The 27624-nt window shown below is 40.7% G+C and overlaps 1 protein-coding gene across 1 annotated transcript in view; it reads right to left on the minus strand.

The window, feature by feature from the left end:
• The window catches only part of LOC126203773 (citron rho-interacting kinase), a 214406-nt gene that overhangs the window by 117922 nt on the left and 68860 nt on the right, over positions 1–27624 (minus strand). The window contains exons 11-13 of the mRNA XM_049938141.1: positions 19808–19990; positions 8436–8630; positions 6028–6184 (exon numbers count right to left, since the gene is read on the minus strand). Of these exons, the coding sequence (XP_049794098.1) occupies positions 6028–6184; positions 8436–8630; positions 19808–19990 (535 nt within the window). The remainder of the gene's footprint in view (positions 1–6027; positions 6185–8435; positions 8631–19807; positions 19991–27624) is intronic.

Below are 27624 nucleotides of genomic sequence, written 5' to 3' on the forward strand. Positions count from 1 at the left end.
AAATGTTCAGCTCTTTACATTGTGCTTTAGCTGTCCTCAGTTCAAGAAATTAAAATGTTATACGAGTTAACTTTTCAGGATGAGGTCAAGACAACAACTCATATCAAAATCAAAACACTGTTTATTTTGCTTGTACATTAACAGCGATAGTGGCAATGAATGGCTGCACATGTTTGTCCAGAAACCAGGATAGTATTGTGTACTTTTGAGTCTGTTGACCAGCTGCACTACAAATTTCGCCACCCTGAAAGTAAGAAGGCCTACTCGTCAGCAATTTTCTCAATTTTTCTTTTGATACAAAACTAATGATATTTTAAAATTAATTCACTGACTGAATTCCTTTACACCAGCTGTATGAAGTATAGATCTACTACCCAGTAATGGAGGGGAAAAAAAAAAAAGGCGGGCTCAACTAGGACTCTAGTCTGAATTTCCCACTACCGCAAGCAGTCACCTTAACCATTTCAGATGTCCATGCACACTCCCTGCATACGCCTGTAGCTGCTAATGATAATCTTCATGTAGCACAGTATTTTGGAGCTTTTTTTGCATTCTCATTACTTCCCTTCGCACTTGCTCACTTTCTCCTTCCATTTTTGTCAGAGTCTTTGTATTCCAAGCCCCTCACTGGAACTGCAGATGCAGATCCAGTGTCTGACAAAGTGCTGCTACACATGTCAAAACACTTATTTGATTGAGAAAACATAAATGCATACAAACACTTCCAACAGAATTTAGAATACAGTGCGCAGTAGTTCATTATTTTACCCTTTGTATGTTGGTTTCTTTTTATGTAGCAAATGACACTTAAAAACTATTTTTCTTCTTGAATAAAAGTGAATTTTTCACTGATGAAACATTGTTGATGAAATAACATATTTTGCCTGTGTCCTTGCTTAAAAACAAGGTGCGCTCTTTGCCCAGGTACAGGATTATGTAAAAAGGAAAATCCAATTTAATTAATTTTTATTTAATTTAAATATACATTGGGTATGAACCATCTTCATTCAAATGGAAATGGGAAGTTTTAAAGTTTACTAAAAGAGATTATAAATGTTCAATGTGACACCCTCCTGCCACACTCGGTCTGTATCTGACACGTTTGCTGAAATTATTATACCTATGACTTATGCCTTTCCACTTGGTGGTTCACTGCTGAATCTGAATGCACTGAAACAGTCAACTCACTTCTTTCGAACTTAAAAATGTGGGAAAACTTTATGCTGCACAACAGCAATCTTCATCACAACCAATGTGAAATGGTTCTCTGTTGCTGAAAGCACTCGTGCAGTTGTTTATGCAACTATCAGCACTCTTCTGTGGTAAAATCAACTTTACATTCTCTTCTTTCCAACAATACATACATTATCCATATACAATGTGTATTTCATGAAACAAAAGTAAATTAAATTGGATCCATATTTTGATCAACTCTACTGTGGAATAAACTGTTTTCTTGCTTTCAGATGTATTTGTTTATTGATTTATTTATCCGGGCAAGATATTTGGCATCTTCGGGAAGAATGCACATAGGAAAAATATCAAGTTTCATGCAATGTTCACATGTCATGAAAACAAAGCAAACAAGACAATGAGATTAAGAGGAAACAAAAACATGAAATCTATTACTGCAACCCAAGTGAGACAGTGACAACTGGTCAATTCTGACATTAGCAGACAACCATCCGCTTTCCTGTGCATGACATCTTTCAGCGTACTCGATATTTTAGAGCTTTACACTCGACACAGTCAATGGATCACCGTTGTCAACCTGCTCACAATGGGGCTGGTGACCTACTCACACACTGGCATGTGATGTACACTTGCCACCAGCAGTCTATTTAGATTAGAAAGTGTAAAACAGACTTTGGTGACAGGTCACTCAGGTGTTATAAGTGTCTCAATACTTGAAGTTTAATCCAGATAAATATATATACTACTGCATGTGCGAGATCATGTATGTGCCTCGGAGTAATGTTGAAGGACTACAGAAATGTACTTGCGGTATAGCAGCTGGTCAAATGTATAACAAAATCTTTGGGGAACTTCGAAGATGTAGGAAGAAAAGTGGTGATGGTCTTTTAAGGCTTATACAAGTAATAAAGAGAGACTTTGTATTTGAAATAGACTGGACTATTTCCATCAGTTCCACCTGGTTTCTCAAGCAGGGCCCTTGAGAATAAGATGAGAGAGATTAGCAATATTATGGAAAAGATAGTTGCTACTCACCCTATAGCAGAGATGCTGAGTTGTAGATAGGCACAACAAACAGACTGTGAGCGTTTGGCCAATGAGGCCTTTGTTGAAAAGAGACACACACACACACACACACACACACACACACACACACACACACACACACACACACGGGTGGGGCAGGGAGGAGGCAGATAGTAGGGTGGGGGTGGGGTATGGTAAAGTGCTGCCTGTGGGAGTGTGCAGGGATGAGATGGAGAGAGCATTTCCTCCACCAACTCACTACAGTTCTCTTCCTTTACCACACAGTGTCCTGCTCATCACTGTTGATGCCACCTCCCTTTACACTAACATCCCTTACACCCACAGCTGTACCACTATTGAACACTACCTTTTCCAATGCCAGATGGATTCCAAACCAACCACCTCTTTCCTAGTCACCTTGACCAAATATATCCTCACCCACAATTACTTCTCCTTTCAAGGCATTGTCTGAAAACAAATCTGGTTTATGGCTATAGGCACCCACATAGTACCATCCCATGCCAACCTATTCATAGGCCCCATTTGCTTCACCTGGTCCTACCCAAACCAGCAGGCCACCATCCTCGATGTTGGCCTCTACCTCAAAGATGGCTACATCAGTACGTCTGTCCATATCAAAACTACCAACTATCAGCAACAGCTCCCACTCGTTCCATACCAAGAAGTCCCTTCCATACAGCCAAGCCACCACTGGCCGTTGCATTTGTAGTGACAAGCAGTCACTCTTAAAATATACCGAGGGTCTCACTGACGCCTTCACAGACCATAATTACCCTCCCAATCTTCCACAAAAACAGATTTCTCTCTCCAGTCACCCACCACCTCCCAAAGTCCCACCATCTGGCCATAGAGGAGAATTCCCCTCGTGACTCTGTACCACCCATGACAGGAGTAACTTAATTACATTCTCCACCAGTGCTTTGACTACCTCTCATCGTGCCCTGAAATGAGGAATATTCTACCCACTATCCTTGCCACCTCTCTGACAGTAGTATTCTGCTTCCCACCTAACCTACACAGTATCCTCGTTCATCCCTACACAACCCTTGCTCCCAACCTCTTGCCTCATAGTTCATATCCCTGTAATAGACCTAGATGCAAGACCTGTCCCATACATCCTCCACCACCACCTACTCCAGTCCAGTTGCAAGGATCACACATCCCATCAAAGACAGGGCTACCTGTGGAACCAGTCATGTGATATGTAAGCTAAGCTGCAACCACTGTGCTGCACTCTATGTGGGCACGACAACCAAAAAGCTGTCTGTCCACATGAATGGTCACTGACAAACTGTGGCCAAGAAACAGCTGGACCAACATGTTGCCGAGCACACTGCCCAGCGCGACATCCTTCATTTCAATGACTGCTTCACAGCCTGTGTCATCACGATCCTTCCCACCAACACCAGCTTTCTGAATTGCACATATGGAAACTCTCCTGCAATATATCCTACGTTTCCATAACCCTCCTGGGTTCAACCTTTGTTGGTCACTGTACTTACCCATCTAGACCTTCCCTGTTCCCATTCCAGCACTACACATCTCTCTATTCCACCAACACACCCAGTCTTTTTACTTCTCTTCTTTACCCTCCGTCTAACCTCCTGACTGCAGATAGTTGCCCTCTCCTCAATCCACCTTGTTCTTGCACGCTCCCACAAGCAGCACTTCACCGTCCCCCAGCCCTACCCTGTTATCCATCCCCCTCTCCACCCAAGCCTCCTCCTCCCCCCCCCCCCCTTTCAGTGGGCTGCCTCTCCCATCATGCACTGCTGCTCACAGTTTGGTTTCAGCAGCCAGAGACTGTGGTCTTGTGTGTGTGTGTGTGTGTGTGTGTGTGTGTGTGTGTGTGTGTGTGTGTGTGTGTGTGTGTTTCCAGGCAAGACCTACCTAAGCTGACAAATTCCTGCATTACTTACTTACTCATTCCTTGGTCCTACAGCCCATGTAGGGCCTTGGCCTCTCTGATGATCACAGCCCAATCCTGACAATTTTCTGCTTGTTTCCTCCATATCCTGATTCCAATCTTTCTCAAAGCATTTTTTACATTCTCCAGCCATTGTTTCCAGGGTCTCCCTTCGCTCCTTTTGCCACCTAGATTTCCTGCGTAAACCTTTTTGACATCTCGATCCTCCGACATTCGCTCTACATGGGCCAGCCATCTCAATCTGTTACATTTAATTTCAGTCACCAAGTCAGGATTTCTATACAGTTCTTCCAATTCCTTGTTTCTCCTTATCCTCCATTGCCCCGCCTCATACACGGCTCCAAAAATCTTTCTTAATATTTTCCTCTCCCATCTTCTCAAGAGCTCTTCTTCTACTACAGTCATTGTCCATGTTTCTGAGCCATACATTACCACCGGTATTATGACTGTTCGATAGACAGTCACCTTTAATTTTCTGCTAACGCTACGTGACTGAAGGATCTTGATCAGAGTCCAGTAAGCTCTATTTCCTACAGCAATCCTAGATTTTATTTCTTCTCTTATTCTGCTATCCTCCGCAATCAGCACTCCCAGATATTGGAACTTCTCATATCTCTCATAATTGCCTTTGTACAACTTAATATATTTCTCTTTAACAACTGCATTTTTCCTGTAAGCAAAGAGATACTGTGTTTTTGTATTGTTTACTCTAAGTCCCAACTGTTCTGCCTCCTGCATTATAACACAAAAAGAATTATCTTGACATGGTGCAGTATTATGCCCTTTACGGAAAGGGAGTATAGCACGTAAGGTTACAAACCCTTGGCAATGACTTTGTAAATGAATTAGGCTGGATCTCTTATTAGATTTTGAAGTTTCTTATTAATAATAGTTGAATATTGTATGTTCCATTAATGAAGATTAGTACATGATCATGAAATCAAGACGAGCACATCTGTACAGATTCTTCCTGTTATGGAGCTATGTTTACAAATAAGTTAGATAAAATCAGAAATGTTGATTGTTACATATATGTTAGATATTTATTCTATGTATAGCTGCTAATGTTAATTGCCAGCAGCTGATAGGAATGTGGTGGATTCACACATAGTTGGAAAGAACTAACTATGTCTAGGTCTCATTGTTACAAAATGATTTCGATAGAAAAGGAAACCCAAATCAGATAACAATTAAGAGCAGCAAGGAGGAGTTGTTGTTATGAAGTGACAAGAAAAGCTGACACTTTTCACTGCCTTTAAAAACTTGTTTTGTGAAATTTCAACTTAACCCCTTAATAAATTTCTAGATGAAAGATAAAAAGCAAAATTTGTGGCACTTTAGAGGTATGCAAAACACTCTGGAGAATGTAGCACTTGCCAGAAGTGTTGGTAGCTTCTTGCAGAATCAGCACCTACTGGCACTGATGCTCAAAAACAGTTAGCCTTCAAATTATTAGAAAAGCATTGGTATGGTGTGAATTTGCGACACTCAGCATTAAGCGGTTAAGTAACAAAGTTTTTAAATTTCTCCAGATGGAGAAAGTCTGACGTTTTAAGACAGTGTAGCAGTATGGAAACTGAGTCTTTTGCATCATTTTTCAACAAAAAGATACCAACGTTCTTATTTTGTATTGTATTGTATTGTATTGTATTGTATTGTATGGAACTGGGGACCTAGAAATGACGGAGAGGCTTTGTCCCCGCCGTACCATTATTAATTATTTTACAACTACCACCCCCTTCGCCCTCCTGAAAGACTTAATTACTTTTCAAACTGCAGTTCACTTGTAAAGAGATCCATTTACATGAAACTATCACTCTAAAAACTTTTATACTTGGAAAGCCAGCAGATAATGTCACCTTGTTTACGCTGTGCCTCACACAGAGCATTTTGCAGACTCATTCGCTCTTCCGTTACTTCACGCAGTTCTGTCTCCAGCACTGCCACTTGCTCTCTCTGTGTTGCTACCTCAGCTTCCTGTTGCTCTATTGTTTGGTTCAAGCTTGCCTCAATATCCTGAAACATAACAAATAGATTTATGCTTGTTGCACATTTCCTAAAGTTGTATTAATTTCTGTTAAATAAAAATAGTTATGGGCACTGACACAAAAGGTAAAAAAATAGAAACTGGCAAGTCATCAACTGAAATGATGAGGGCTAGAAAAACAGCCACATGAAAGATAGTTTAATTACTTAATACAGGTAACTAGTAGGAACACAAAAAGGGCACATCACAGACACTAAATGGAGTGTTACTGCAAATATCATGCCACACGGAAAGTAAGATACAGGAAACTTAATATTTGACAGAAGGTCAAAGATGAAGATGAAACATAAGGTAATTCAAAGAACTTATATCCCCTCAATATTATTATGACATTATCTTGCAGGCAAATTTCTTTCAACAGCAATAAAAAACAAAATAATTTGTCCACACTTTTATTTTAACAAAATATTAGTAAGTCAGATGCACCTAACATTAATGAAATTCTAAAATAATCTATTTTACCACTTGCCAGACAAACAAACTTGAAGAAAGAAACAATGTTACATTTTTATATGCCTTCCAGCTATAGCATTATGCTGCTAAGACAAATCTTAAGATAAATACATATTTTGCCAAAGCATGGTGGACATTGCCAAAGTGTAGCACGATTAATTACAAACAGTTTCTTCTTAAAACTTTGTGATACACTTATTTTCTGTTTATTACACTTCTCAGATAATTTTATAAATTACCATCTTTATATAGCATGTAAGATGTGCGAACAGCCATCTACAATTTATTATTTTATTTTATGCTTTTATAGAGTCTTATTTTCTACACAACTTCTTCCATTTCTTCACACAAGATTGTCATACTGTCTCTGTAAAGTCTGAGTGTGTGTCCCCTTGTGCACACAGAAGAAGCTACAGAATCCAATGCTTTTTGCTGTTGTCCCCACTACATCATGAAGGAAGAGAAGCCAAACTTTTTCACCTCAAATAATGTTCCACTCACGAATGCACTAATTATTGGAATTCAGGCATCAATGTTTGTAAGGGAGCTGTGCTATTTTTGTGTCAGAATAGCAGAGACAAATTCACTGATAACTCTTAGGTATGCCTAATACGAAATTACAGAGTTAAAATATATTCAATATCGAAATTTTTTTGCTGCTGCTGTCGTGGTCGTTTGAATGGTGCATCATCCAGAAGTTTATGCCTTCAGTAGTAAGGCAGCAATACACGGTGTTTACACTACTCTCGACAGAAATTAGTGTTGTAGAGATGAGATACCTCATTAGTTGTATATAGCCCTTCGGAGCAGTTGACTGAAGTGCAGCGGAACCGTTAACTATACAGGGTGTTCTAGGAGGAAAGGTCACTGGTCCAGGGATATGACAGGAATGATCATTTGAAGCAAAAATGTCTTGAAAAAATGGGTTCTAAAATGCATATCTTAAGGGCGATAAGTACTTGTTCATCTTAGCTACTGTGAAACATATCTTTTACTGAACAAATGCTCAGGTCTTAAGATATTCCTTTTAGAGTCCATGTACACCAGACTTTTAAGTCCCTATCGTATCCATGAATACTGACCATGTTTTTACAAGTGTTAACGACTCCGCATCTCAGCCTGGCAGCACAAGTAAACCAAATTCAGTGTATTTCTACTCTTTAGTTTTGTCAGGACTACAAAAGAATTGTGTCACTAAATTATGTACCATTCTGTTGAAAAAAAAAAAAAAAAAACAAATTGAAAAACATGGTGTCAGAATCTCAGATTAATGACATTGCAAAGACATATCTAGTCACTATTCTGTGTGTGTGTGTGTGTGTGTGTTTCAAATGGCTCTGAGCACTATGGGACTTAACATCCGAGGTCATCAGTCCCCTAGAACTGAGAACTACTTAAACCTAACAAACCTAAGTACATCATACACATCCATGCCCAATGCAGGATTCAAACCTGCGACCTTAGCGGTCGCGTGGTTCCAGACTGAAGCGCATAGAACCTCTCAGCCACAGTGGCCGGCAGAGAGAGAGAGAGAGAGAGAGAGAGAGAGAGAGAGAGGGGGGGGGGGGTAGGTAGGTGTATCATCCAAAAGTTTAAGCCTTTAGCAGTAAGGCAGCAGAGAGAGAGAGAGAGAGAGAGAGAGAGAGAGAGAGGGAGGGAGGGGGGGGGGGGGTAGGTAGGTGTATCATCCAAAAGTTTAAGCCTTTAGCAGTAAGGCAGCAGAGAGAGAGAGAGAGCCTACAATTGATGATCAAAATCTGTTCTTACCCCTAGATTTAACTGCAGGCTTTCACACTTCTTTCGCTCCTCCTCCAGTTCTCCTTGAATATGAATCAGCTTTGCTTCCAATTGAGTCATCACCAACATCTTCTCCGTCAGTGCATCTCGTTCTGCTTGAATTTTTACCATGTCTGTCTGCAGTAATTGCATTTCTTGCTCATTCTGGCTGCATTTATTTACTAGCTGTAACAGTAATAAACTAGGTACACAAAACTGATCACAGTAATTAAAGTATTTATAATTCACTACTGAACTTTTACTGGAAAATTTACAATGGTATTATTTATCAATTTCAAGAAAGCATTTGAAGCAATAGAAAGAAGTGGTAGTCTAAACAATTAAAAAACTTACTGTTTAAAGAAAACTGGAGTACCTTGTGCTTAAACTAGCCGATTTCTAAAGCAATCAAGTACAACACATTAAGTGAAATTGGTGGGCAAAACATCTCATCCATTTACAACAAAACTGGTTTAAGAGAGGCTTCAGGCAGGTTTTAGAGAGAAAAAAATCCTAAGGACCTCTTATTTGGCGCTCAGAATCACAAAATTGACCCAATAATTCTATGGTGGAAACTGAATGGAATTAAGGTTGTCTAGCATATGCAGATGACTTGTTTGTGAGATTGGAGATTTGCAGACATAATGATTAAGTACAGAGAAACTTTATTTTGTGTGTTTACTATGCACAAGTTTAAACAGAAGCATAGTACAGGTTAACACAGTAAGCAAAACCAAAAGATAGAAGCACTTCAGCATAGGAAGATCTGTGAATACTAAAGGAAGTACATAACAGTAACAAATTCTAACATGCCCCTCAATTTTTGTAGCAATGATATAAATGAATGAGATAGCTCAAGTTCAGGATCTTAGACTTTAAGATCAATTCCTTCAACACACTCCGCGACTGGATGCAGGAAGAGGTTTCGTCAACACATTAGCCACTGTGACCTCTATCACGTGATATTTCAGTTTCAGTGGGTACTCTAAGAGTTGCAATTTGCTTGAAAATGCTGTGAGACAATGCGAGCATTTGGATGAACTTTGTATACATATACTGACACATAAAATAAAACTTTATGTGAATATGTTATGTCTTTAAAGAAAAACTTGTTTGTTTGCCAACACACTAGCACACCAATTGTTGCTGAACAGAATGCGTGACAGCTACTTCACTCTCAGTCCTTTCACGAAAGCTAAAAACGAATAGTTTCTCTTGCTACTTCAGTGAGGCTCATGTATTCAGCTTCCGTTGATGAACGACTAATGGTTCTATGCTTGTGTGAACACCGAGATCATCGTTCCAGAAAACAAGAAGTTGTAATCTCTGTATAACTTCCTGTCACTTTCAGAATTCCCTTAGTCAGCATCTGTAAAATTGAAGATTCTCTTCTTCTTCTTCCTCCTCCTCCTCCTCAATATACATCAAATTCGTTTCTATTGTTCTTTTGAGATATCTGAGGACGTGCTTAGCAGCTTGCCAATGAGCAATATCATGATCATTGTTGTAGTGGCTTAACTTGTTGACTGCATAAGATATGCCTGGTCAACTGGCTACAGCAATGTACATCGAAGCTCCAACCAGTTCTCCGAATGGAAGATGACACTTTTGCTGCAACAGCTGTTGAGTCCAAATTACTTCCAGTTGCCAATGGAGTCATTGGGTGGCATTCAATCATTCTGAATTAATCCAAAACTTTGGCTGTAACCAGTTTCACATAACTTAATTTTGTCATCTGACTGATTGACTTCAATGCTAAAATAATAGCTTATTGCCCCAAAGTCCTCCACATACAATCTGAAGAACAGTTCATCCTCAACTTGCATCATCCTAACCAGATTCACTGACATACTTATTTTTGAGAATGTCTTTAATGTATGTGACCTAATCAAGAATGCCAGTTCCCTGCGTCATTATCCACAAATGTCTGGTCAGCAGTAGCACATGCCTCTGGATGATTTCCTTTTAAATAAAACAAGTTGGCAATAATTTTTGAAATGTCTGTAGCTCAGGGTTTAAAATCTCATATAAATCAATATGTAATTGTCCACATTTTTTGTAACTGAAATTAGGTCTGTAGCAATACTTGGCATACATACAGTGTTTTTCATTGTTGTAAAGTTGTCAGCATTGATTCACATAGTGACATATTAACTCTAGCACCTACTTGCTTAACACTGTTCTTTGTGACAGTTAATAGCTCTTGTATTTGTCATGTATGAAAAACAGTAAGCTTTGATGACTTTGTACTTGCCTCATTCACTCAGTTTCTTCTCGGAAAAAAAAAAAAAAAAAAAAAAAAAATCACTCATCCTCTTTGTGTCCCTTTTTATAACAAAAGTTACACTTACATGCTGGTGTCTGGTCTGATTTGTCATTATGAATCACAGCACCTTTAGACTTTTTCACATACTGCTAACCCAATTCCACAAACATTATTGACACTTGCATTTTATCGTCTTTCTGAATCATTGCATTGTGTTCTTCCAGGATTTTCACTTTCGGCCACTCAACATCGTGGCTATTGTCCTGAAACTCAATGGTCTAAATAAAATTATAACTATATGGAAGACTTAAAGCATCTTTAATGGTGATAGAACACCATTAATGTCGACAGGCATTGCCTGTGACTTGTCCACAGCATCAAATAAGTCAGCAAGACATTGTGTTGTGCCATCAACACCATGCATTTGCTGAAATGTGAGATGTTTAAGTAGTCTTGCTTTACAAGCAGATTCTTTAGATGCATCAATATATTCTGGCTTGAGCTATATCTGACACGATGTGCATACAATGTATTACCCTCACCAGTGATGGCAGTCTGTGATGCCTCTCTCAACACAAATTCCCAGGTATCACTTCTTGCGATTAGTGATTCCACTTATATTCTCTATGGGTCTCACTTATCACATAATGTTTACAGTCAAGTGAAATGTGCAGCAGTCATAGGAGGGGCGTTAAAGTCTGTGCAAAAATAAAAACTACTTACATGTTTGGGGTAGACCTTTTTTATTTTTCTACATAGTCTCCTTTTAGACTTATACACTTTGTCCAAAGCTGTTCTAATTTTTTGATCCCTTCGAATAACAGCAATTGTCCAAGTCTGCAAAATAGCGATTAGTTGCTGCAATCACCTCTTCGTTTCAATAAAATCATTGTCCCGCCAGCCACTTCTTCAAACTGGGGAACAAATAGCAGTCCGAGGGAGCCAAGTCTGGAGAACAGGCGGGATGTGAAATGAATTGGAATCCTATTTCCTTTAATTTTGTGACCACAACTGCCGAGGTGTGTGCTAGTGCATTGTCGTGATGGAAAAGGACTTTTTTTGTGCCGGCTTTTTTCTTGCAGCTCGATTTTCAAATGGTCCAATAACGATGAATGATATGCACCTGCAATAGTTTTACCTGTTTCCAGATAGTCGATGAGGATTATCCCTTGCGAATTCCAAAAGACAGTCGCCATAACCTTTCCTGCCGAAGGAATGGTCTTCGCCTTTTTTTGTGCAGATTCTCCCTTGGTAACCCATTGTTTAGATTGTTGTTTGGTCTCAGGAGTATAGTAATGTATCCCCGTTTCATCCACAGTGATGAGACGACACTTGAAGTCCTGCGGATTCTTCCTGAACAGCTGCAAACAATCCTTGCATCACTTCACATGATTCCGTTTTTGGTCAAGCGTGAGCAATCACAGAAACCATCTTGCGGATAGCTTTCTCATGTCCAAATGTTTATGCAAAATATTATGTACCCGTTTATTAGAGATGGCCACTGCACTAGCAATCTCATGTACCTTAACTATTCTGTCATCCATCACCATATCATGGATTTTATCAATGATTTCTGGAGTCGTAACCTCCACAGGGCATCCAGAACGTTCAGTATCACTTGTGGCCATATGGCCACTCTGAAAATTTTGAAACCACTTATAAACTGTTCTAATTGAAGGTGCAGAGTGACTGTAATGTTTATCAAGCTTCTCTTTAGTCTCCTGAGGCATTTTGCCTTTCATAAAGTAATGTTTAATCACCACATGAAATTCTTTTTTGTCCATTTTTTGACAATTACTCGATTTCCTTGATTCACACAAATGCCAAACACAAAGAAATAGACCAATATGGCCGAAACTTGGTGTGCATTCTTTCCAAAGATGCTACTAACTAAATGTGATCTCAATATGCATCAGTGGTGCCATCTCTCAGACTATGCACGGGCTTTTCAAATGCCCCTCGTATACACCATATGTCCGTTTAATGAACTCACTATTGGCGCAATTTTCAATTTACAAATTTCAGTTTTACCCAGCCAAAAAAAAAAAATATCACATTTCTGATCTTGCAACATACATCCATAGTCTGTCTGGGTAGTCGGATTTGTGGACACACACACACACACACACACACACACACACACACACACACACACAGGGACATCTGTGAATACCAAAGAAAGAACCTGACAATTTAAAATCCAACAACTTTGAAATACACAGAATGGGTCTAAGAATTTCAGCTGGAAAAAAAGAAAAAATTAAAAGTAAACAAAAAATTACAGATACACGCATATACAAAAAATAGAATGAGACCCGCAAAAAACATAAGACTAAAGCACTATAAAACAGTGGTAAGGTCAGAATATTTATGCGCATATGACTTGAAACACATCATCAAAAATGTGATTTGAGACTTTCTCGGCGTATTCCATTCGTGATCACCCGAGAAGATTTCACGGACATCATCAAAAATATAATGGGTGCAACAGAACAAAAATTTAACTTCTCGTGGTTGGGGTTCACAGTCATGTAGAACTTTTTGAAAGATGTCATATATGCCACTGACTGTAGAAATTTATTTATTTTCGCACCAACTGCCTCAGTTCATGTGTAAACAGTGTACAAGAACAGAGGATTAGTGGAATTTGTGTTAAGGATGTTAACATTGTTAAAGAGCTCAAACGGTAATGATGGTTACACATTAGAGGGTTTTTAAAGTTTGATATATGAAAAGGATTTGGAGACTGTGAATGGGGTTTGACATCGGCTTTATGGTTTATTATTAAAATTTACAGCTGACAAAACTGTACTCACAATTTGAGATTCCATTGCATAATATTTACTCAATCATCAAAAAGTCTGTTCTTACTACAGACATTGTCTAAACATTGTGAAAATCGTTAGTATATATGCCTCAAGGGGCTAAACTGTCAATAACCTCCCACCCCACCCCCCCCCCTTTTTTTTTTTTTTTGACAGTAATTTATAACATAGATTCCTATGGTGTTATGAATTTGGGGGTGAAAATTTGTTTTTATAGGAGGGACTGACGTTTAAAATTACACAGTACCATGTGATTGAAGAATTTCAACCCCGCCAATTAAATTTAGGTTTCCCAATTATATAAATGTGCATGATTTTACATAACATGCAATAATTTAGTGGTTACTCTATTTCATACAGAGATGTTATAATGAATATTGCTTACACAATGAAATCTTTAAATTCCACTTCAAATTACCAGGATCTGGTTACCAAATGTTTTAAAAAGGTATAAGAACCAACAAGACGCACGTGAAAACACCTGTTAATTTATATCATTCTACTAATTAAAATAACATTAGCATAAACTGTAGGAAACAAGCCTTCTTTTTATAAGTTTTAAAGTACTGACATAAAGATGGTCCAAGTTGGACTACATATGAAACTGTGAAACAATGCAAAGTAGTGACATCAGAGTCAAGAATAGTTGTTAGGGGGAGTTGAACAATGTTGTGGCAGGGTATTGTTAGCAGTAACAAATGATGCTGAGTACGTAATCAGTATGTAGCAGTATGTATAGCATTTCTCACTAAATGAATGTTTTTTAAGACTTGGTAAAAGCCTTTGTGATATTTCAGACAGAACTGTCAATAAACTAATATTATTATATGAAATAACTGTTTTCATGTTCTGGGTTTCAGACAATCAACAGATTTGCTTTTTATTCAATTAATAGAAGTAAAAAGCAAAGGCTACAGAATAATCATTTTACGATTTACTTTACTATGAACAGTGAAGTAGACAATAATTACAGGCTGTCACATTGTTGACGTCCTATATCCAAGAGGACCAGTTCATGCAAATGAAAATGGCTGAATTAAAGGTGGATACCATGCAAAAATTCTGGTACAGAGTTAATCAAAGTCAAATCTTGGTATCTGTAGTCTCTAACACTTAACGGCATGACAGCAACCAAAACGTATAATTTCTCTTCCTGTTTTAAGGTGGGAAACTGCTGGTAGTTGTGTGAAAATTACTGATTACCTTTAACTTCTACATCTACATCTACATCTACATTCATACTCTGCAAGCCACCCAACGGTGTGTGGCGGAGGGCACTTTACGTGCCACTGTCATTACCTCCCTTTCCTGTTCCAGTCGCGTATGGTTCGCGGGAAGAACGACTGTCTGAAAGCCTCCGTGCGCGCTCTAATCTCTCTAATTTTACATTCGTGATCTCCTCGGGAGGTATAAGTAGGGGGAAGCAATATACTCGATACCTCATCCAGAAACGCACCCTCTCGAAACCTGGCGAGCAAGCTACACCGCGATGCAGAGCGCCTCTCTTGCAGAGCCTGCCACTTGAGTTTATTAAACATCTCCGTAACACTATCACGGTTACCAAATAACCCTGTGACGAAACGCGCCGCTCTCCTTTGGATCTTCTCTATCTCCTCCGTCAACCCGATCTGGTACGGATCCCACACTGATGAGCAATACTCAAGTATAGGTCGAACGAGTGTTTTGTAAGCCACCTCCTTTGTTGCTGGACTACATTTTCTAAGCACTCTCCCAATGAATCTCAACGTGGTACCCGCCTTACCAACAATTAATTTTATATGATCATTCCACTTCAAATCGTTCCGCACGCATACTCCCAGATATTTTACAGAAGTAACTGCTACCAGTGTTTGTTCCGCTATCATATAATCATACAATAAAGGATCCTTCTTTCTATGTATTCGCAATACATTACATTTGTCTATGTTAAGGGACAGTTGCCACTCCCTGCACCAAGTGCCTATCCGCTGCAGATCTTCCTGCATTTCGCTACAATTTTCTAATGCTGCAACTTCTCTGTATACTACAGCATCATCCGCGAAAAGCCGCATGGAACTTCCGACACTATCTACTAGGTCATTTACATATATTGTGAAAAGCAATGGTCCCATAACACTCCCCTGTGGCAGGCCAGAGGTTACCTTAACGTCTGTAGACGTCTCTCCATTGATAACAACATGCTGTGTTCTGTTTGCTAAAAAATCTTCAATCCAGCCACACAGCCGGTCTGATATTCCGTAGGCTCTTACTTTGTTTATCAGGCGACAGTGCGGAACTGTATCGAACGCCTTCCGGAAGTCAAGAAAAATAGCATCTACCTGGGAGCCTGTATCTATTATTTTCTGGGTCTCATGAACAAATAACGCGAGTTGGGTCTCACACGATCGCTGTTTCCGGAATCCATGTTGATTCCTACATAGTAGATTCTGGGTTTCCAAAAACGACATGATACTCGAGCAAAAAACATGTTCTAAAATTCTACAACAGATCGACGTCAGAGATATAGGTCTATAGTTTTGCGCATCTGCTCGACGACCCTTCTTGAAGACTGGGACTACCTGTGCTCTTTTCCAATCATTTGGAACCCTCCGTTCCTCTAGAGACTTGCGGTACACGGCTGTTAGAAGGGGGGCAAGTTCTTTCGCGTACTCTGTGTAGAATCGAATTGGTATCCCGTCAGGTCCAGTGGACTTTCCTCTGTTGAGTGATTCCAGTTGCTTTTCTATTCCTTGGACACTTATTTCGATGTCAGCCATTTTGTCGTTTGTGCGAGGATTTAGAGAAGGAACTGCAGTGCGGTCTTCCTCTGTGAAACAGCTTTGGAAAAAGGTGTTTAGTATTTCAGCTTTACGCGTGTCATCCTCTGTTTCAATGCCATCATCATCCCGGAGTGTCTGGATATGCTGTTTCGAGCCACTTACTGATTTAACGTAAGACCAGAACTTCCTAGGATTTTCTGTCAAGTCTGTACATAGAATTTTACTTTCGAATTCACTGAACGCTTCTCGCATAGCCCTCCTTACGCTAACTTTGACATCGCTTAGCTTCTGTTTGTCTGAGAGGTTTTGGCTGCGTTTAAACTTGGAGTGAAGCTCTCTTTGCTTTCGCAGTAGTTTCCTAAATTTGTTGTTGTACCACAGTGGGTTTTTCCCGTCCCTCACAGTTTTACTCGGCACGTACCTGTCCAAAACGCATTTTACGATTGCCTTGAACTTTTTCCATAAACACTCAACATTGTCAGCGTCGGAACAGAAATTTTCGTTTTGATCTGTTAGGTGGTCTGAAATCTGCCTTCTATTACTCTTGCTAAACAGATAAACCTTCCTCCCTTTTTTTATATTCCTATTAACTTCCATATTCAGGGATGCTACAACGGCCTTATGATCACTGATTCCCTGTTCTGCACATACAGAGTCGAAAAGTTCGGGTCTGTTTGTTATCAGTAGGTCCAAGATGTTATCTCCACGAGTCGGTTCTCTGTTTAATTGCTCGAGGTAATTTTCGGATAGAGCACTCAGTATAATGTCACTCGGTGCTCTGTCCCTACCACCCGTCCTAAACATCTGAGTGTCCCAGTCTATATCTGGTAAATTGAAATCTCCACCTAAGACTATAACATGCTGAGGAAATTTATGCGAAATGTATTCCAAATTTTCTCTCAGTTGCTCTGCCACTAACGCTGCTGAGTCGGGAGGTCGGTAAAAGGAGCCAATTATTAACCCAGCTCGGTTGTTGAGTGTAACCTCCACCCATAATAATTCACAGGAACTATCCACTTCTACTTCACTATAGGATAAACTACTACTAACAGCAACAAACACTCCACCACTGGTTGCATGCAATCTATCCTTCCTAAACACCGTCTGTACCTCTGTAAAAATTTCGGCAGAATTTATCTCTGGCTTAAGCCAGCTCTCTGTACCTCTAACGATTTCAGCTTCGGTGCTTTCTATCAGCGCTTGAAGTTCCGGTACTTTACCAACGCAGCTTCGACAGTTTACAATTACAATACCGATTGCTGCTTGGTCCCCGCATGTCCTGACTTTGCTCCGCACCCTTTGAGGCTGTTGCCCTTTCTGTACTTGCCCGAGGCCATCTAACCTAAAAAACCGCCCAGTCCACGCCACACAACCCCTGCTACCCGTGTAGCCGCTTGCTGCGTGTAGTGGACTCCTGACCTATCCAGCGGAACCCGAAACCCCACCACCCTATGGCGCAAGTCGAGGAATCTGCAGCCCACATGGTCGCAGAACCGTCTCAGCCTCTGATTCAGACCCTCCACTCGGCTCTGTACCAAAGGTCCGCAGTCAGTCCTGTCGACGATGCTGCAGATGGTGAGCTCTGCTTTCATCCCGCTAGCGAGACTGGCAGTCTTCACCAAATCAGATAGCCGTCGGAAGCCAGAGAGGATTTCCTCCGATCCATAGCGACACACATCATTGGTGCCGACATGAGCGACCACCTGCAGATGGGTGCACCCTGTACCCTTCATGGCATCCGGAAGGACCCTTTCCACATCTGGAATGACTCCCCCCGGTATGCACACGGAGTGCACATTGGTTTTCTTCCCCTCTCTTGCTGCCATTTCCCTAAGGGGCCCCATTACGCGCCTGACGTTGGAGCTCCCAACTACGAGTAAGCCCACCCTCTGCGACCGCCCGGATCTTGCAGACTGAGGGGCAACCTCTGGAACAGGACAAGCAGGCATGTCAGGCCGAAGATCAGTATCAGCCTGAGACAGAACCTGAAACCGGTTCGTCAGACAAACTGGAGAGGCCTTCCGTTCAGCCCTCCGGAATGTCTTTCGCCCCCTGCCACACCTTGAGACTATCTCCCACTCTACCACAGGTGAGGGATCAGCCTCAATGTGGGCAGTATCCCGGGCAACCACAGTCTTGGTCCAATCGGGGGATGCGTGGGACGAGCTGGCCGTCCCCGACAAACCCCCATCCGGACCCCCACAGTGATGCCCATTGGCAACAGCCTCAAGCTGTGTGACCGAAGCCAACACTGCCTGAAGCTGGGAGCGAAGGGATGCCAACTCAGCCTGCATCCGAACACAGGAGTTGCAGTCCCTATCCATGCTAAAAACTGTTTTGCAAAGAACGTCTGAACTAATCTACAGAGAGCGCAAACAAATCGACAAAATTTAAACGGTTATTAAAATACAAGATTGCCTAGTAAATGCAGTAATGCTGCTACTAACGCACTGCTGACACACTGCTCGGCAGCGGAAGGAGACTACGCGATTTTACACTATTCAGGTACTAAAACGCGATGCTACAACTCGCAAATACTATAATACGCCCGAAATTTATGTATCAAACAATGCAAGTACCAAAAACACTCAAAGAAATTAAGAATTAAACTATGTAAGAAATGAGTGAGCTAGGAGTATACGACTTGCTGCTGCAGCTGCTTATCCAACGGCGGCAGGGAGCACACTGACTGTGACCAACCGACTTTTGTCTTGAAATTCTGTTCAAATCTGACTACTGAATAGCTCCTACTGGATTGACAACTGTATGTCAATTATTTTATTGGTTGATTCGGGGGGGGGGGGGGGGGGGGGGGGTTGTACCAAACAGCAATACCATTGGTTCCATTGAATTAGGAAGGATTGGGAAGGAAGGCGGCCGTACCCTTTCAAAGGATCATCCCAGCATTTGCTGAAGTGATTCAGGGAAATCACTGAAAACCTAAATCAGGATGGCCGGATGCGGGTTTGAACTGTCATTCTCCCGAATGGGGCCAAATTATTTTATCCTGAAATGGATAATATACTTGACCGTAAAATTATTCATGTACCTCATCTGCAGTGGACACGGTGTTCATTACAGTACAATTCTGTTTAACAAGCATGTCATCTTATAATAAAACAGGGCCTTCTTCAAAATTGTAACATTAGTTATCTGCTAAAGGCACAGCGTGGCAATTGTCACAAAATCTGTTGCTCCACGATATGCAAGCACATGCTTATAAATTATTATGACTTTTTCTGACAATAAGTAGTAAAATTACGAAATGAGTCAGAATTTGAAGATACTGAAAAGACCATCTGTAGACAAAATTTTGCAGACGACAAAAATCATAAAATATACGAACTTATAACAACAACAGCAACAACAACTATTCTCCTTATTCGGAGACTTTTTCTACTTTAGAAAAAAATGTCAATTTATGAATAATTTTTTTCTATCAGGCCCAACATAAAATGAGGTTAAGAAAATGTAACAAACAATCTTGTTCCTGCTTTGTGACATTTTGATTACCTCTTCTTCACGGTGAGCAAAGTTCTCAATGGTCTCCTGTAGTTTTGCCTCAACCTCAGACCGCAGGTCCTTCTCTGACACCAACTGCTCCTTAAGTTTTGTAATTTGCACTTGATGATCCAATATGATCTTCTCCATCTGAGACTCCATTCCAACAACACTTTGGCGTGATATTTTGGTTGCCTGCAGGAATGTGTGTTTCTTGATTAATTTTTTTGCTTGTATTGTACATACATAACATATACCAAAAATTAAGGATATATTAAAAACAGCATGGGACAAAGAGGAGAGTCTTATCTAGAATTTTGATTTTTTTATACTATCTAATTTACATGAATGAGACTAAATTCATTGTGACAGAGAGGAAGGGGTAATAAATTTGAAGCAAAATAAAGAGTTTTTGGCTGTGCAGGAACACACAATCAGTAGGCTATGATAAAATACTAGCTGAAATGGTAAAAGCCTTAAGAAATGGAGTAATATCTAGACTGAGAAACTTTATTAATATGACACATGACGAGAGCATTCAGTTTTTACCTAGGAAGCAATGGTGAATAATGTAAAGATTATAGGAAAGTTAGTTTCATAAGTCACTCAGAAGAACCAAAAAAAGAATTGAGGAAAATGTAGGGAAGGATCAGTTTTGATTCTTGAGAGGAAAAGGAACACAACATAGCATCATATTACTTACAAAAGGCTATAAGTGAACAAGCATCTACTCATCTGCTTTTGGTGGCTGGACGAGGCATCTGACAATTGACTAGAGAAACATTTCTTATCAGGCGTGTTGCGACACATTGTTGCATCCTGAATACATGTCAGATATGTCCAAGATTTTTAATTTCCTCCAAGCTCCCTCAAATAAAATTACTAGAACACAAAAAATTTATTGCCAAATCATTTCTAGGAGGATGCCAATTTGCAAGAAATTGCCCATCATTATTTGCAATTACTGCGTTTAAACATGTATTGTGTCATGATAATTATATTTATTTTGCGTTCAACTGAAAAATAAACTATCCCCTGTTATATGAATAATATTCACTAAAAAAGTCCCATTTTTGCAGTGGGTGGAATTCTGTAATCTCCCCACGGAAAATTACCCTCTACCACGCAATAATTAATAATGGTCAATCAAATCATCCACATTTATTTACGTTTGAAAAGTATCTGATCGGATTTTCTAGTAATATATGCGCCGACAGCTCGTCGACGCCAAGGTATTTTTCTAGTACGTTTATTCTTTGGAACAACAGAGATACAGATATGTATGCTCCATGGTTATTATAGAGGGATAAGGGAACAGCGTTGGAAGTATCAGTTGGAAGATTGTCGGATTGCTAAAAGAGACATTTTTACTCTTCTTTGCGCTAAAACGAGCTAGGAACGTTTGTGCCGCTAGCATGATAGATAAAGAGAAAGAAAAACCTGTAAAAACAAATGATATGAGACTTGAAATCCACAGAAAACGGAACATGTACGGAAATGGATTCAATATACAATTTTCCTCAGAAATGAGGTTTGTGACCATTTTATTCTAGAGTGAATGACGAATGAGTTCTCTGTCTGAATCGTTGATGATTGTCTGGGCCCTGTAATTAATTGGGAAGTTTCAGCTGTGACGAAGAGAGCCTGCAATCTCTGAGTTTTTATAAATCGTCCAAAAAGGCTTCGTCCACATCTGAAATTGCAGATCTGTCGTAAACTGAACGAATTGTTCAAACGATCGATTTTCCCAACTGAATGCAGCGCTTAATAATAATAACAAATGTAAAGATCTTTTCCAGCAAGCCAGCCGCTGAATATTAAGACGAAGGGCTCCACCAGAGATTCTACTAGGCTGATTTCACGTAAATAATATATTTAAACTGTACACAGATAAAGGACAGAGAGAGAGAGAGAGAGAGAGAGAGAGAGAGAGAGAGAGAGAGAGCGAATGAAATTCGAGAAATTACTCTGAATCCTCCATTAGCATAATTGTCTGTCTTTTCACGGATCAGCCTACATATAAAAACCCGAAGCCCTGACTTTATTGTACCGATTTATGTGTGAGAGTGAAGGAGTAATAAAGGCGACAGATACACCTCTGTACAGACAAAACATTACACCAAGTTAGCGGCAAGCTGCATTCATACATAGACTTTCATCATTTACAAAGTAGAGAGAATTCATTATAATTCTTTCATCCTATGTTGGTGTGGCTGCTGATTTCTTTGACAGATTGTCAGCGCTGTCGCCTGAATCAGTAAAGGAAATGTCAGTGGATACTCAAAATGGACTTCTGGAAATTCTACATTATTCTTCTTTCAGTTCAGGACCAACATCAACAATACAAAGTGAGGAGCTGAAAGACAGTAAAGAACAAAGATGAATGCTTGTCCTGCCATATGTCAGCAGTGATTTTACAAAAATAGGAAGTTACTGGAGAAACAAAGTTAGATGTGTTTTTCGTCCACCAACAAAACTCTGAGCTCTTTTGGGCTCAGTGAAAGATGATCTTGGTTTAAGAAGGCCTTGGGGCTATAAGATTTGCTCTTGCTGTGGGTTATCATACATTGGGCAAACCTGTTACACATAGAGGACAAATGCGTCGAATATCGACGACACACATCTGGACCAGCCAGAGGCAGCTGCAGTGGCTGCGCATTGTGTCAGTACAGTATACAATACAGAATACAAAAGCACCAAAATTTTCTCATACTGAGACAATGATATTAAAAAGGCAGTAGAAATTCACAGCTTGGCTAACCTGGGCCACAGGGTAGCAACTAGGTACAACTTGAGATCTAGTGTTGGCCTGGTTAAAATTGCAGCAGCTGCAAGGAGGAACTGCTGGTTGTATAAGGAATGATGCTGTGATGGTGACATAAGATATTCGGATGATAATAGTGAGGATGGGCACAAGCCGTACGGACACGTATATTGGCAAGTGGCTCCCGACAGAGTTTTGCGGGGTGACCGACGGCAGTGCACAGTATGACTGACAGCCTCTGCATGTACGTCGAAGTTGGTTCATCGTCTGACAGGTTGCGTAGCTGTCTCTCTCACTACCAATCAGGATATTGCTGCTACTGGTCACCGAATGTGGCATGTTCATTGCTCTCAGACTGGCATAAATAGAAGGCTTCAGTCACAGCTTCAGAAGTGTGTTTGCCACATCTGAAGATGAAAGTCAGTTGTGCCAATGAAATATTGTGGAAATTTCACAATTATATACGGCGCCTCACCTGAGAACTGTCTTTACAACCAATTTAAACAACGGAAATTCCAGGTTGGAATATCGACAGTACAAAGAAAAGATAGATAACTATCTCACTGTAAAGATGACACACAGTGTTGCAGACAGGCATTATAAAAAGACACTTACAAATAGCTTTTCACCAAAGCCTTCTTCAGTAAAACATATTCGTACCTGACACACAAACAATCCCCATCTGACAGCTCTGACTGTAAAACAACAGTCACATAGCACGGAAACAGCAATCTGTAGGGGATGGGGAAGGGGAAGAAGAAGGGGAAGGAATAGCAGGGTAGAGGTTGGGGGAGAGGAGACCACTGTCTGGTGGAGTGTGCAGGACTAGACTGCCAACAAGCACAGCTCCGGGAGTCTGTGGAGCAGGGAGGAAAAGGGGGAGCAAAAAAGAAGAGGAGCAGGAAGGAGAAATAGGGGAAATACGGGTGGGTACGTTGGCAGAGAGAGGCATTCAAAGAGTGTGGGAGACGAGAATACGGAGGAGGTGGAAGCTGTTGAGTGAAGGGTATGAGGATAGTAGGTCACCATAGGTTGAGACTGCGATAATTTGGGAGGAGAATGTGTTGTAAACATAATTCCTATCTGCACAGTTCAGAAATACAGGTGGACGAGGTGAGGATCCACATAGCTCAGGTAGCGGAGCAAGCCACTGAAACCAAGCCTGTTATGTTCAGGTGCGTGTTGTGCCACGGAGTGGTCTACGTTGCTCCAAGCCACAGTTTGGCAGTGGCCATTCATTCTGGTGGACACCTAGTTGGTGGTCACAGCAATGTCCCTCCAACCAAAGTAAACCTAGTCCCAACACTGAACTCTGCCTCTTCGTTTCGTACCACCATCCATCCGATATCAAGATTTGACTGAATATTTATGCAACTTCTTTCAGGCAGTATATCATAGATAAATGCATAATCTGCAAAAAATCTGAGGTTGCTATTAATATTGGTTGCAAGATCACTGATATACAGCGTGAACAACAAGGGTCCCAAAACACATCCCTGAAGATACTTCTACATCTGACGATGACTCTCCATCAAAGGTAACATGCTGCGTCCTCCCTACCAAAAAATCCTCTATCCAGTAACAAATTTCACTCGATTCCCCAAATGATTGTACTTTTGACAATAAGCATAGGTGTGGTACCACGTCAATACTTTTTGGAAATCAAGACGTACTGCATCTACCTGACTGCCTTGATCCAAAGCTTTCAGTATGCCATGTGAGAAAAGTGTCAGTTCGGTTTCACATGATCGTTGTTTCCAAAATGCACGGTGGTTGATACTGAGGAGGTCATTCTGTTCAAGGTTTCTCATTATCTTTGAGCTCAGAGTATGTTATAAGATTCTACAACAAATCAGTGTCAAGGATACTGGACAACTATTTTGTGAATCATCTCTCTTACTCTGCTTGTAGACAGGTGTGACCTGTGCTTTTCCCAACTGGAAACGATTTTTGTTCAAACGATGTACGATAAATTATAGCTAGAGGAGCGGCTAACACAGCTGCAAATTCAGTATAGAATCTGACAGGGATGCCATCGGGTCCTGGAGCTTTGTTTACTTTTAACGATTTTAGCTGTTTCTCAACATAACTGACACTAATACTTATTCAATTTATCTTTTCCGTGGTATGAGGATCTTTTCAGTGATACGAGGATTAAATTGGGGCATTTCTCCTGGGTTTTCCATTGTAAACGAACATTTGAATACGAAGTTCAGCATTCCAGCTTTTTCTTTGCTATCCTCAACGTCATTCGCTAAGGACTGTAACTAACTTTGGTACCACTAAGGGCCTTTGCATATGGTCACAATTTCTTTGGGTTTTGTGAAATAGCATTTGACAATATTCTGCTACAGAAGTCGTTCAAGGCATCATACATTGCTCTCTTGACAGCCAAATACATTTCATTCAGTATCTATCTATACATATAAATGTACCTAAAAACAAAGATGATGTGACTTACCAAATGAAAGTGCTGGCAGGTCGACAGACACACAAACGAACACAAACATACACACAGGTCTTTAAATATGTCTGCTTGTGTCTGTATATGTGTGGATGGATCTGTGTGTGTGTGTGTGTGTGTGTGTGTGTGTGTGTGTGTGTGTGTGTGTGTGTGTGTGTAGTATACCCGTCCTTTTTTCCCCATAAGTTAAGTCTTTCCGCTCCCGGGATTGGAATGACTCCTTACCCTCTCCCTTAATACCCACATCCTTTCGTCTTTCCCTCTCCTTCCCTCTTTCCTGATGAGGCAACAGTTTGTTGCAAAAGCTTGAATTCTGTGTGTATGTTTGTGTTTGTTTGTGTGTCTGTCGACCTGCCAGCACTTTCATTTGGTAAGTCACATCATCTTTGTTTTTAGATATATTTTTCCTACATGGAATGTTTCCCTGTATTATATACATATAAATGGTTATTCTGCAATTCACACTTAAGTGCTTGGCACAGGGTTCATCAAACCATTTCCATACTACTTCTCTACCATTCCACTCTCAATAGACGTACACTCTGTTTTACATCTGTTATGCAGTAATGAAGTTACTGCATATCATGGAGGCCCCCTCCCATTACGAACTGTTCTACTGGATACAGATCTAGCCAGTGCACAGTCAATTATTCTTTTAAATTTGAGCCATAGTTCCTCTACACGCCCCTGACCTGGGCTGAAAGTTTCAAGTTCCTTATTGAGATATGACATGACTATTTTTTTTATCTAGTTTATTGAAAATATATACCTTTCTGCTCGTTTTAGCTGCTTCTGTACTTTAGTAATCATTGTTGCCACAACTGAGTCATGGTCACTGATACCTGTTTCAATGTGGATATCCTCTAAGAGGTCAGGTCTATTTGTTGTCACTAGGTCCAATATATTTCCATCGTAAGTGGGGTTCCTAACTATATGTTCTAGGCAGTATTCAGAAAGACATTTAGTGATGTTTCAAAGGAAGTCTTATCATGCTCACCAAAAACCAAAACTGTAATTTTCTCAATTAATTGTTGGGTTATTAAAGTCTCCACTGATGAGTACAGTATGACGGGGGAACAGACATACAAATGAACTAAGGCTTTCCCTAGTATTCTGTTACATAAGGCGATAAGACTGGTGGGTGAAAGAAGAATCCAATTATTTCATCCCCTTGCATGATACTGAGTCTTGCCAAACAATCTCACATGCAGCTTCAATTTCTCTCTCTCTGGATTTGAGTTTTTTGTTTACTGTGACAAATACACCATCTCCATTTCGTATTTGCCTGTCCTTTCGATATACACTTACAATTTCCCCAAAAATTCCACCGCTGTCTATTTCAGGTTTCAAGCAGCTTTCTGTACCGCTTAATATGTGTGTTTTACTGCTTTTCAGGACTGCTTCAAACCCTGGCACTTTGTTGAGAATGCTTCGGCAGTTTACCATTAGGATTTTAATACTCTCACCTGCGGGAGGCATTTTACTCCTGGCTTTCCTACAGCTGTTGTTATTTGGGTTGGATGGAGAGTCATATAATCTAAACAAAACCTTGTGTACACCCCACACGCAGTCAGCTACCTGAGTAGTAGCCTCCGATGTTTAGTGCACACCTGATCCATTTATGGGGACCCTACAATTCTCAACTCTGTGGCGTAAGTCCAGGAAGTAGCAGCCTAGCTTCTCACAGAACCTTAATAGTCTCTGGTTTAGTCCTTAACTCGGCTCAGAACCAAAGAGCCACAACCAGTTTGGGAACAATGCTGCAAATTGTGAGCTTCTTTGAAACTCCACGTACAAGGCTGGGCTCCTCAGCCTTCTCTGTCAGTCACTGGAATGACACAAGTAAGACCCCTGAGCTCAGACAACAGGAATGGCTGGAGGCAGTGTACACCACAATCTGCATTTGGCTGCACCCTGTTCCCTCAGTGGCTGCCAGAACAGCCTCTTCAACATGTTGAATAAAGCACCCATGTGCGCACCCTGAATGTACCTGGTGTCCTTTCCTGTCCCTTGCTGCAATTTCCATAAGGGGTGTCATCATTCGCTGTACGATTAATAGACCCCTACAATTTTCCGTCTGCCTGCTCTTGGCACCGGAGAAAACAGGTTTCCCAAAACAGGCAAAGTGAGTCCCACTGGTTCAGTTTCAATTTCAGTGAAAGACAGCACCTCAAACTTGTTGATTAGGGGGACTGGTACAACTCGCTGAGTCCTCCCTGGTCCCTGTCCACCCTGTACAGGACACCTAGGTCTACCATCAACATGCCACTCACAGCCAAGCAAACGGGTAATGACAGATCCCATATTTTCTGCAGAGGAGACAGGATCCAGAGGAGAGGATAGTACTTGAGGTACCTCTGGTACTGGATTGCAGGTACAACACTCTCGGGTGTTCTTCCAACACACCGATTCACAGCAATTGCCAATTGCTTGACAGCAGTTAAGGCCATTTCCAGCTGCTTACGGATGTCAACCAACTCATGCCATGTTTGAGAACAGCATAAACAGTGGGTCCGCATTCCTCTGACAGGAAACAAACAGTCTCATTAGGAAAGATACATACTAGACTATCGGGCATTGTCCACATGCGAACTAATTACA

This window comes from Schistocerca nitens, chromosome 9, assembly GCF_023898315.1.
Source record: "Schistocerca nitens isolate TAMUIC-IGC-003100 chromosome 9, iqSchNite1.1, whole genome shotgun sequence".
Lineage (NCBI taxonomy): Eukaryota > Metazoa > Arthropoda > Insecta > Orthoptera > Acrididae > Schistocerca > Schistocerca nitens.